General features: G+C 31.7%; 2 protein-coding genes across 3 annotated transcripts in view; one reads left to right on the top strand and one right to left on the bottom strand.

Annotated features, from left to right (window-relative positions):
- Positions 1-11,469, bottom strand: part of LOC117178519 — a 117,277-nt gene extending 105,808 nt beyond the window's left edge. Inside the window, exons 1-2 of the mRNA XM_033369947.1 lie at positions 11,415-11,469; positions 538-646 (exon numbers count right to left, since the gene is read on the bottom strand). Coding sequence (XP_033225838.1) covers positions 538-646; positions 11,415-11,469 — 164 coding nt within the window. The remainder of the gene's footprint in view (positions 1-537; positions 647-11,414) is intronic.
- The window catches only part of LOC117177775 (receptor-type guanylate cyclase Gyc76C-like), a 245,150-nt gene that overhangs the window by 75,211 nt on the left and 156,484 nt on the right, over positions 1-13,455 (top strand). The gene's annotated exons all lie outside the window — the stretch shown is intronic.

The raw sequence follows: 13,455 nt of genomic DNA on the forward strand, positions 1-13,455 counted from the left end.
CGTTGTTTAAAAAATTTCAATTAATTTAAATTCTGTTCAATTTTAGCAGAATTCAGTTCGCTCCCAATTTACTCAATTCGATGGAAATTTTGGATTTTTTAATTTTGTTTGATGATGATTTTTTTGTATTCTAATGAATGTCATCAAAATTTCTTGAATTATTATAAATTCACATCAATTTTACTTAAATTTTTATTAATTTATCCTGAATTCCTTTAAAAATTGTAATTCTGTTGAATCTCTTAATTTTGTTGACTCTCATTAAATTGGTTGAATTCCCTTGGGTTCTTATAAGTCCACTCGCAATTTTACTGAATTCTCAAATCATGAATCTATGTAAAATTTTGGAATATAAATTTTTTCAGTTCACGGTTTCATATTAATTTTAATGGAAATTGTTTCAATTCAAAGACATCCAAATAAGCGTGATGTTTTATTAAAAACTAGTATGTCTTATAACTTAACATTCTAACATTTAAAAAGATTTAAAATTGAAGCTAAATTAATAATACAATCCACATATAATTACAGTCAAACCTGCATTTAGTGATCCTCCATTTAACGTTTCCGAGAATTGATGCTGCGCCGTGGGAATGGGTGAGAGAAGCTGCGAGGGATATGCGATACTCTCTTAGGCTTGATAGAACTGGAGCATTGCGTTAAGGCGCTGTGCTATAACCTGCAGTGGTTTTTAATTAAATATTGACTAGATGGTTGCGCCGCTGCTGATTCAAATTCGACGCCGTCGGCGCGGCGGCGGAACGGCGCGCCGTCGTAATCTTAGGTATATTTACATGGTGCTGGAATTATTTTCCGTCGAGTGATACGGTAACTAAAAATTACTCAAATCGCCGCCGTTTAGACATTGGAGTCCCACTGTAGTGTTTTGAATTTCGAATTGTGAAGTGTTGATGTCAGAATAGTAAAAACTGCATTTTGCGTGAACGGTTAATCGAATATTTATGAAGAAAGTTAGTTTCTGTTAAAAACTTCTTTGTGTGTCTAGCTATGAAACTGCACAATGCGTATTATGCGCTATATACGCAAAAGTGAGTGCTTCCCATTTGAAGTGTTGATGTGCGGTGGTTTGGTGAAAACAGTGATATGTTCTTGGATACTGCTGTCCTCGAATGGTTTAATCAAACCAGACACAGACCTGATTCAGTATCTCTTGCAATTATTCAAGAGAAAGCTCTCCTTCTAAACAAGATGTTCAACGGCCTGCTAACGTTTTAAGTACGCAGGAAAGAAACGCATTTATTTTAATGCGTAACAGCAAACTTTCTTCCTTATTTCCATTACATATTTAGTTTGCCCTTATCTCTATATTAGAAAAACAATTTTCAAAATATGTTTTACCACGCAATAAAATCCGCCGTAAGGGGTTAATACACCCCTGAGAGCCTGGATTTTATGATAACGTCAGTCCCAAAATTGACATTACATCCAGGTTTGGCTGTATTGAATTTTCTACGACTCATACTTGAAACTGGTCAGTTATTATGTTTCGAAATTGAAATTTGAGAATTTTAAAGGATTTAAAGTTGAAAATATCCTGTAATTTCTAATACTTGAATATGAAATTATTAGATTTGGTTAAGGTGCTCGATTCTAAATGCTTTTCGTTCAATGATTCTTCATTTTTTTAAACTATACTGAATTTTGAATCTTATAATTTTTAAATTGATATGTATGAAATTTACAATTATTAAACGTAAATAAATTTGCTTGCCGATAACTTAAGTCTGAAAATAAACTATTTTTCACAAATGAGCTTTTGTTAATAATCACACATAAAAGACCATATTTGAATCTATAGGAATCCATAATTTTGCTAATTTTGCGAACAATACTTCTTGGTTTTTTGACATATGGATCATTACCTTGAACATAACTACTCGCGTCTCAATCATCTTTCTTGTCTTTGTACAATTGAAACCACATTCGTCTATTAATAATATTCATTACGCATGACAATGCACTTTCGCTCAGTAAAACTCTTTCGATTTTTTTTACGTGCAGCCAAGTGGTAAACCGCTCTATAGAATGGCACGTGTATACTAAAATAACCATACGGCTGTTATTTTCGTCTCTTAATCTCTGAACGAAACAAGTTCTGCAAAATTTAGACCCCCCTGTTTTTGTGTTTCTGATTGGAATCAAGATCAGACCTCTCATGTCCAACCGGAAGCAAAAGTATCTCCTGTCGCCGTGGAAATTTTTGAATTCTGCAAATATAAGCATATAAGACATCTGATAAGATAAAGTTTATTTGTTTCTGTGGCTAAAAAAAGAAGGCATAATTGAGATAATTTAAACAAAAGATTAGATTTACTACGTACCTTAGCTAATTATTTTAAATAAATGGCAATTAATGAGAACATTTTATACCATTGACAAAATAATTATTCAGGCTAATGGTAGCATAATAATGAAGGCAGACGAACCAAAAGCTGCGGTGCTATTTGATTTTAAATTAACTAATCTAAAAAATTTCAATTTAAATAAAAGTAAAAAAGCATAATTTTATTTAAGAATGTTAATGTAAGTTGTTGGCGTTAGGGCCCAATATGATTGAAAACAAGTGAACTGCTGGATTTTTGGTGAAATCCGGCAATTTTTCATATTTGTTTTTACTTTTGCATGAAATATCGTCTGACAGTGTAGAAAACTGTGCCTAAAACATTTGCTTGACTCAGACAAATGTTGTTTTAATAAAAACAAAATGTATTCTGCATAAAATTTAGTGGAATCACAGAATATTTCGTTAAACCAAATCCAATATTTTTTTGCAAAAAATTTTCTTTGGTTCGAGGAAATCTTTTCTTTGTCTATACATAAAAGAAATAATTCTTTAGTTCCAGGAATTTGTTATTTTAGTGAAACTGCCTAATTTTCAAAATTTCAATTTTGCATTTATTACCTTTATCAGGTGATCGACCACAAAAATACAAAAATTGTAAGTTAAAAAAAGTAATTCTTTGTTATTGAACAAAACAAGATTAAATTTGAGAACTAATGAATAAGTTTAGGAGTATAAAAGTCATTTATCTTCATGAGTGACTCAAAATGTAGTCGAATTCATCATTTTAGCTGTTGGAAGTCAGCCACATGCTTGTAGGAAATCAAAACATTAAGTTCTACCGTCAGAGAAATTTGCAACTAGGTCGTCAGAAATGCATTTCTTAATTTGGAAAATATTTTTGTGGCAGGTAATTTAAACTCGGTATAAGCTGTCAGCTTTAAAAATAGAACAGGAAAAATATTTGTAAATGATTGGAGAATGTTTTTTTTTTTCTAAAGCATCAAAGGAAAATCTAGTTCTACTAAAAGACAGGTCTATACAAAGGGAACATTTTTTAACAATCTTCTAATATAAATACTGTTAAGATGCCAAATATTTCAACTATTGTACACATTTTTCTTGATTGGCCCAGCCAATTGACCCAGCTTTGACAACGAAATCAGTTGCTTTGACTGGCAACTGTTTAGAAATGTCCAAGATTTTAGAAACATTTTCAGATATAAGTTGTTTTCGCTAGCGAAAGTAAATTTAGAACTAAAAGAAAGTATAATCTGATAATTTTAGCATTTTTCTAGGCTTTTAATATTATATTTTTTTAAGCAGCCCTCCGGAAACTTAAATCACGTCATAAACAATGCCTTGATTGACCAATTTCAGGCCATGCTCTAATTATACGATTCCTACTTTAGGGACCTTTCAGAAACTGCGTTAACGAACTTCGGGCTATTTTTTATCTCCTGTCTCTTGTATGGGTAAAAGGTTATTCTCTTTAATGGTAAAATCTACTATTAGATTCTTGGTCGAGAATTTATCTCCTGTGATTAAAATCTCTACTATTTGGGTGAAAATTTAATTATTTTCTTGAAAATTTGTTCTTTTTGACATAAAACTCGTGTTTTTGAATTGAACTGTATTCTAAAAAAATCGTCATTTTGGTTCAAATATGCAACTATTTTGTTGAATATGTTTTTGGTTAAAAATGCATCTTTTTAGGTTATACATTCAACTAATTGGTTAAAGTTTCAACTATTCTTTTGAAAATTCGTATCTTTTGACTGACAGTTTAACTATTTAGTTGTAAATGTAATTTTGTGTTTGAAAATTAATTTTTTTGTGTTAAGAATTTCGCTATTAAGTTAAAAATTCATTGTTCTTGGATGGAAATGAACTTTTTTCTTGCAAAATTATGTTTTCTGGCTTAAAAGTGAACTATTTTCTAATACATTCAACTTTTTGGCTTGAAAACGAAACACTTTTGTTAAAAATTCATCTTTTTTGGTAGAAATTTTTTTTTAAAATTAAACTATATTTTGAAAAATGTGATATATTTTGACTTAAAATCTTAGGAATATGATATCTACATTAATTTTATTTAAAAGAACTGATTCCTCTGTCTGAAATTACAAAAAAATGTCTCTTGACAATAAATGTTGTTTTCCATTCTCATAAGTTATCCTCATACATTTGTTAATTTGCTAAATATATTTGCAATTTTTTATCATATTTCAAAAGTATATAAGTTACCTATTGGTGCAGCGAGAAGCTGGCAAAGCAGGAAATGGCTACTTGTGAAGGAGTCATTGGTTCGTAATTTGTGTGAGAGGCAAACATGAATACATATATATTTGACTTAAACGACATTGTCCTACGGAGAAATCTATTTAATTCGACGAAAATACCGTGTTGACAATTTGAGGATATAAATAGAAATCAGTGGTGTAATCTTCTTCTGCGAATGTAATGAATGAACCTTTCAGCAACATGGGAATGAATGATTTCGATTTTTTTACTGAACAAACCTAGCAATAACCTAGCAATATGACCATTATTCATTAAAATTTCAAGCTTTATAAATCTGACCCAGAGTACAATATATTTAAAGATCAGATTTTTTGCGAGTCGTAAAAGTTCTAATCTTTTAGGAACGTATATTCCTTCATGAGATGTTACGAAGACTAGCAAGAATTTCAAATAAGTTTAGAATTAGAATGCTCACTTTGGAAAACCGGAATGTCTACTAAAATCATTGATGTTATTGAAGAAGATAACGAAGTCTAATTTTAAATATGTATTTTTATAGACACAAAAATTATGATAAATCCGCTTAACAAACATATTTTTCTATATTCAGAAGATAATAATCTCCGTGTATGGTACATCTTCGTACACAAATTTCAATGAGCGTGTTCGACACGTGCAAACGTTTGCACTGCTAATAAACATTTTCTAGTGTCATTACCACTTATAACTATGTGACTAACCATTTCTTTAAAAAATACAAGCGACGCGCATAAATTACAAGCATAAACATTTTCTATCATCGCGAATTGTCGCAATTAAGAAATGCATCAAACATCATTAAAATCATGAATAATATTACATCAAATCTCTACATTTTTATGTAAAATTCCTTACCTAAATTGCTTGCTATTCTTTTATTGAAATTGAGATGATACATTTTAATTAATATTAAATTTTCAGTTTATCATTGAAAATTCAGATTCATGTCTAGATATCAAATGGCATTGGGAAAGATGTTTAATTTGGATGCATGATGTCGAACTTGAATAAGAAGAAACTTGATTTGAGCCTTCTGAGAATTGATGCCACGCGGCGGTTTCGGATAAGAGGTGTCGCGGGAATTGCCGCATTCAGTGATCCGTAAAAAACAGTAGTATAGTGATAAAACGCGTACGCTAACAGCCTAACTCGGTAACTGCATCACATTGTGTCAGTTCACTCTCATTATTCAGACGGCCCTGTTGTTTACGTTTTGAGAGCCTGGATTTGAGCCGAAGGTCAGAAACAAAACCGGGCTCAAATCCAAGTTCGAGTGTACACAATTTTAAATTAATAACATAATAAAAATTTAATAATTTTGAATATTAAAATTTTTGACCATGCTTCAATCAGTAAGCTTTCAGATTGGATTTGTTTGAACTTGAAAAATTAGCACTGAACCTCTTTAAACTTTAATTATTTCCATTATAGTCGTTTAAAATTAATGATTTTCCAATTCTTTTTATATTTAAAAAAAATTTAAACTTCTAATTTTAAATTGAGAACACTTAAAATTTCTAACTGTCTGCCGTTACGGAATTTTCCGTAATACTAGTCGATGCCTTAAGGTTTAACCATTTAAACTGTGAGGAATTCGGAATGAAACAAATCTTTGTACACTTTTAAAATTTAGTTTAAATAAAAAATAGGAATTGTGTCAGTTGAGACAATTTCAAATGATAGAATCTCATAAGTAAAATGAAAAACAGGCAGTGTCTAGTCTCACCGAAATTCGATAAGCCCAAGTTAAAGGCGAAATTACAATTGTATAAAAATATATTGCAACAAAAGATTCTGCCCTATAGGGTTAATCTTAGTGCGAAAACGTTGAAAATTTTCAAAAATGTGTGAATACTTAGAAGTATTTCTTTAAAATCATTATTTATCGTATTTTTAAAAATTTTAGTGATATTTACAACAATATTATTGTTTTAATCATTTGGCGAGTACAATCATTCTTTTGAATTTAACTGCATCTAATCTTCCCGAAAACTTGGGGAAGATGGAAAAGGACGATCCATCCCGAACATTCGGACGACTAAGTCAAGCTTATGAAAAATAATGGACTAGTCCGGAATTTCGGAACGACGAGACACTTCTTTTACATGTTGCGACTTTTTGCACTCATTTGAACCCTAGATGGAATCTGTTTAAAAAATGATAAAAATATTTTAACAATCGAAACAGTTTTTTAAATTAAAACTTTTACAACATGTCAAAGGCCGTTGGAAAATGTTAATAATTTATAGTTGTTCCAATTTTTAGAATGTCCAAATTTGAAGTTTCATTGCAACATCTTTTTATAAAGTTAATATTTTGCTCTCAACTTGGGCTCATTAGCCCATTCATGGCCATGAGTCGTATTTGCGACCCGAAAACATGCCTTCTTTAAAACTGTGTAGCCACCGTTCCAACAAAGCGAACAGACTGCGCCGCATGGCAGAGAGCAGGTAAGGAAATTTTGGAAATTTTTTGAAATAGTTGTGTTAATTAGGTCAATATAAAGCACAATACAAAAAGTCACTAAATTTTATGGACGGAAACTAGTTTTGGCCGGGAATGGGTTAGACGCTCAATTTGATTAGCTCTCCGGTACTGTGCCGTCAAGTTGAGATTGTTTTATGAAAACCCTTTCGACTTTGGTTCAAGTGAAAAACCGACGAAGTAGCTATTAAGATGCCAAGTGAAAAGAGAATATATATAAAAGTCTCATCCAAGAGGTGGTGTATAAATCCTCGTGTAATAACTAAATTGTAGTATGCTTCTCGCGTAGATCAACGTATGTTGCATTGGAAATTACGAACGCATTATGTGTAGTAGTTTTGCACGCATGTACGCAACTGCGTTACGCCTCTTTATTCTATGACTGATTCATTGCACATTAACGATTCATTCTTCCTTGGAGGAAGTATTCGATGTCCCCTTTTTATAAAACTGTAGGCAAGAAATTATATGATTCGAATTATATTATAAGAAGTACTTTGGATACAAAGTAATGATAATTTATAGATCTTGAGTTTAAAGAAAATATAAAATAGAATCTTGTGTAATTTAAAATAAACATTCAAATTTTAAATGACAAAAAATAAATATTGGAAATAGAATCTGACCAGTTTAAATACATATTTAAAGATTGGAATTTTAGTTTGAATAAAATATTTAAAGGGACAAACTTGTAAATCCTCAAAATATAGTTTTAGTTTAAATCACTGTAACCTGCTTTTATGATCTGTTTTCTGCGCGAGAAAAATTTTTTTCAGCATGAGGAAAAAATATTTTGGGTTAACTAACTGGACTTGAATTATATTTCCAATGCATGGTTAATTAATCGGATTTTTTCATCCGATTGGCTGATCATGAACGATAACTTTACGTTACATTCACGTTTATTTACATTGCCTTGCTCGGTTGAGAAAGTGGTTTTTCCCATTGAAAGAGTTGTAGATAGTCAGTGCATAAGCAGTAATAAAAAGCAGCTGAATTTCTATATATAGAAATCCAGATGCTTTTTAATCACTAGGACAAGTTCACAAATTTTTAATCACTAGGACAAGTTCACTCTTTTAGAGTTAGAGGGCAGTTAAAAATCAAACTGGTTTCCAACGTACCTTCTCGAGTGCATCGCATCACTGATAAACTTTGCAAACCACTCGGATCAATAAAAAAGTTACAATTAAATTAAGTATTTTACAAAAATAAAAAGTACTCTACCTTTACGGAATTTTCCGTAAGTAAGCTCGCTCAGGTCTAAAGTTATGGAAAATTTATAGTATAACCTTAGCGCCTTCCTTGATCCGGTTAGTTTTACGGAAAATTTTTTGATATGAATCAGTGCTAAAAACTTTGTTGTTAGTAGTTAAATTTGTCCAATTTAAAGCCACGTGATGAGTGGGTCACGTGACCAGATTCCTACCTTACCACACTTTTTTTATTTCCCAACTTATTTTCAAACGAAGCGCCACATCTAGTTGAAAATTTGGGATAATAAATTAGAAGCACTAAGAAAGTTTGTTCTGGTCGTACATTTGTATAATTATGAAAAAAGTTTTTTTTGTTTATAACAAATTTTTCTTTGTTTTCCTTTGTTCATAATTATTTAAATTTAGAACCAGGCCCACCTTAGTGTTTCTTATTTATTTAATAAGTTAGGAAACAAAAAAAATTGTCGGTACGGTAAGAATCTGGTCACGTGACTCACTCGTCACATGGCCTTCATGTGTTTGAAATAAAATAACTTTCGAATTAAAAACGTTTGAAATTGAATAAATTTAAAGGTATTGAAACATTATGATTTTTTGATTCAAAACGAGGTTCCAAATTTAAATGATTGGCAATTGTATAATTTGAAAATGAAAGGAAATAATAAAATAAACAATATTTCCGCTGCGCGGACGCATTCTCCTTGCACGCTGCGGGCACGACTCGAAAATTTGAGGGTGAGTTTTGGCCCTTGCGCTTCGCGCTCGATAATGTTTTGCACTCGGCCGTTGTACTTCCCCCACATTTGTACACAGCGCTTTTAAAAGTAAACGTCAAAGCCTCAAGAGACCTCAAGGTCTCTTGGTTATTCTCGTTCTTGATTTTTTCAAGTCGGATTTTCAATTTCTTTGGAGCATATCGTAATAGGAAATTGCATTCCACATATTTTTGTTCCTTGAAAAAAGTTTATAACTTTTTTAGTTTTCGAGATAATCACGAAATTGTTACTTTTTGAAAAAATTGAAAATCATTATATTTTTGCGTTCCCCTCGCTCTAACTCTTTCAATAATAGGACTATCGGGATGAAATTTGTAGGGAACATGAATATAACTGTTCTGAAAGTGAAAGAAATGATGATAATTGTTATTCGTAAACCACAAGTCAAAATTACTTGCCGTTTTTCAAAAAAATTCTTCGAACCCTCCTGGAATTTTTGGTAACCATAAGTTTCAGTTTTTTCGAAATTGGTCAGCGAAACGAAGCGTTTGAAAGCGTCAGTGTGTAATTTATGACTTGAGTCGGGTATAAATTAATAAAAAATGTTTGGGAAAAAATCAAAATTTTATCATTACTGTCATTTTGGGAACAGTTATATGAATGTTTGCGACAAATTTCATCCCGATATTCCTATTATTGAAGTAGTTAACCCAAAAATATAATGATTTTTAATTTGGTCAAAAAGTAACAATTTCGTGATTATCTCGAGAACTAAAAAAGTTAGAAACTTTTTCCAAGGAGCAAAAAAATGTGGAATGACATTTCCTATTAATATACGAGGTGTGTTCAAAAAGTAAGGTGACTTTGCAATTTTCGCGGGCTACGTACATTCATTTTTTACATTTTTTGATTTGTTGTGTTGGTACACTCGTCACGATCATATGTTCACAGTTTTGAGTATATAGCTCGTGTTGTTTTTCTAGCAGAGGCGTAAAAGGTTAGAAGGGTTTGGTGTGCTCGGCGATTTTTTTCTTTCGAAAAAAATGGAGCAAAGAGTTTGCATTAAATTTTGTGTGAAAAATGGAATCCAGTGCTCTAAAACTCTTGAAATGTTGACAGTTGCATACGGTGAGTCTACTCTGAGTAAGAAAAAAGTGTATAAGTGGTACAAGCTGTTCCAAGAAGGCCGAGAGGATATCGAAGACGAACCTCGCCCTGGACGTCCCAGCACGTCAACAACGGATGAAAACGTTCAAGCAGTGGAAGAAATGGTGTTGAAAAATCGCCGAATTACTATCAGAGAAGTTGCTGAAGATTTTGGCATATCGGTTGGCTCATGCCATGCTATCTTTTCGGACGTTTTGGGCATGAGACGTGTGTCAGCGAAATTTGTTCCAAAACTGCTTAATTTTGATTAAAAGATCCGACCAAAAACAACACCACAGTCATGCCTCAGCCTTCATATTCACCGGATTTGGCCCCCAGTGACTTTTCTTTTCCCAAAACGGAAGAGACCTATGAAAGGACATCGATTTTCAACGATTGAGCGAAAAAGGAAAAAGCGTTAGCACAAGTGTATTATATCTGAGGGGGATTACTTTGAAGGGGACAAAATAAATATTGAGGAATAAATGAATATTTTTTGAGAAACCCATAAAGTCACCTTATTTTTTGAACACACCTCGTATGCTTCAAAGAAATTGAAAATCTGTCTTGAAAAAATAAATAACGAGAATAACCAAGAGGCCAACTAAAACCAACGCATTTCGAGCGTGTCTCGCTTTGATCGCGGAAGGCTCAATTATAATTTGGTGATTGTGAATTCTCTTCTGCTAAACTCCTTCAGCTTCAACGAACACATTCTCATTCACATATCTCGTGCTTGGTTCTCGATTTGTCCAAACGGCGAACTTTTCTACATTATGCAATACTATTAAATCGATGGGTTTTACGAAGAATAGATTATCTTTTTGTTACCGTTAAGAATTAGGCTAACTTCATTTTATGTGAAATTTAGTAAACACGTAGAAGTGTTAAAATAAATAAATTTTTTTTAACTTCTTGTTTTGAAAGTTATGGGAGCCTAAATTATATTATAAACTGTAATACAAAATAATGCTGAAGTTTTGAATTCGTTGGAAATATTTCGAAAAATGATACGTTATTTATTCCTCCTGAAAATTTAGCGAAATGAAGTTAGCCTAATTCTTAACTGGAACGAAAAGATAACCTATTCTTCGTTGAACCCACCAGTATCAAATGTGTAAATATTATTTATCATGATTATATTAAGGGGGGCGACCATGTAACGGATTCAAAAAATCGATTTTTTTTGCTTAAATGAAAGCTTTTCATCACAAAAAAATGCTGTAAAAGTTTCAGAGTCGCAGGTGCATAAATGCGCCCACGCACCTGGAGCTAGCCTGCCGATGTTGTCTTCTTTCAACACGTAAATGTTTAAACGCATTTTTCTCGCTTTCATATTTTTTATAATTGCTCGGAAGATAACTCAAAAAGTATGTGCCCTTATAATTGAAAATTTTATGCATATTTATAGCTGAAAAAAATGTATTTCTCATCTCAAAAGTACCTTAATAAACTTTAAAATGTTTGGAAAGATTCGTTATATTCTTCATCCCCAAAAAAATCCCAAAACATACCCTCATTTTTGAGGTGTTACATAAGTCGCCCTCCTTAATACTTTTTCCTTGCTTTGCATTTAATTTTCTTCTCAGCTACCTTGAAAAACCTATCACTTCAATAAATTTATATCGTTACAATTCATCAATGCATTGATATTGAAACAGACTATTTTTACGATTACAACAAAAAACTATGTGTCCTGTCAAAAAATTATTTATGACTAATTTTGTAGCTTCTTTTTCGGTGAGCAACTTTTGGCCATTAATTTTCTTCATAGCTTATGTCGTTCGTCCAAATATTTCTTTCTTTTATTTTTAATTTTAATTGCTACGATTAAAACAAATGCTACGCATCATATAAAAAATGATTAATAACAAATATGTAGTTCTTTTTTTTGCGAATAAAATAAAAACTGTGCGTCCTTTCAAAAACTGATTAATACAAAATTTGTAGATCTTTTTTTAATCCTAAATTGATGCGCATTTATCTTTTTTCGTATCTTTTGTGGGTTCACCGCAAAGTGGAACTTTAATTTTGTATTATTTTTTGTGCGATGAAAGGAGTGACGCCAAAATGGGCTGTTTTTTTAGCCTATTTTTTGGACCTCACTAGCGACCAGGGGGAAAAATATCAAAATATGTTACAAGTATCAAATTACTCGTAATTAAAAAAAAGCGAGCATCACTTTCCGTTTTTAAAATTTTGTTAAAAATTACCCCTATTCAGCAATTGAGAAGACCCAAAAAAATAAAAATAGGAAATACCACTAATTATAAAATAATTTTCCATTGTATTTTTTTATCAAATAAACCTTACAAAAGTAAAATCTCCTATGTTTTTGATTGATAAGGGATTGATGGGAAAAATTATTTTATAATTAGTGGTATTTTCTATTTTTCTGGCGTCTTCTCAACTACTAAATATGGGTAATTTTTGAAATTTGTATACAACGAAAAGCGATGGTCATTTCAGTTTGCATGTCGTGTGAAAATATCTACATAAATTATACTCATGCCGAGTAGTTTGATACCTGTAACATATTTTTATATTTTTCCCCCATGTCGCTAGGGAGGTCCAAAAAATAGGCTAACTTTGACGTCACTCTTTGAATTTTCGATTTTCCAGAAAATTCAAAAAGTTGTTAGGGGTTATTCACAAAATATGTGATACATTTTTCAGGAATTCCCCGCCCCCTCCCTTAGTGATACTTTTTCCATTGGTCTTAATATGGATAATGATACTTTGGCAGACGCCCCCCTCTAAACGTGTCACGTATTTTGTAAATGACCCCTTATGACAATATTGTACGTTGTTGAAGAAGAAACGTTTTTCTCCTCTTGACTTTTTTCATATCATTCGTTATTTTTAGTTTGAAATTTTCATTTTCGTTTGTTTTTTCAATTTTGTAAATGCTATAATTAGTAAATTGTTTTTGATAAAAAAAAGCGATAATAATCAATTGTTTGCCTTTTTGTGTACTACGAAAAGCCGTACATAGAATTTTCAAATCTTGAAAAAAGTGGTCTCAACCAGTTTGAAAATTTGAAAATTATATATTTCTGATCTATAGCAGCTACCTCTGGTACTAGTACAGATTCCTTTAAATTTTGAAAATGCTCTAATTTTTTTCATTTTTATCCAAAATGACTGGCTAACGAACTTGGCCTTCAGTTTAGGACTCTTAAAGTGTATACCAAAGGTCAATCCAATCTTCCAATTCTTTCGAAAGTTATCGTGCTAACAGACTAAATATATAGAAAAACTGTTTCGTGAGTTCAGAAGGTCTAAAAACGTAGTCATTTAACAGGGG

Source organism: Belonocnema kinseyi, chromosome 8 (assembly GCF_010883055.1).
Source record: "Belonocnema kinseyi isolate 2016_QV_RU_SX_M_011 chromosome 8, B_treatae_v1, whole genome shotgun sequence".
Classification (NCBI taxonomy): Eukaryota; Metazoa; Arthropoda; class Insecta; order Hymenoptera; family Cynipidae; genus Belonocnema; species Belonocnema kinseyi.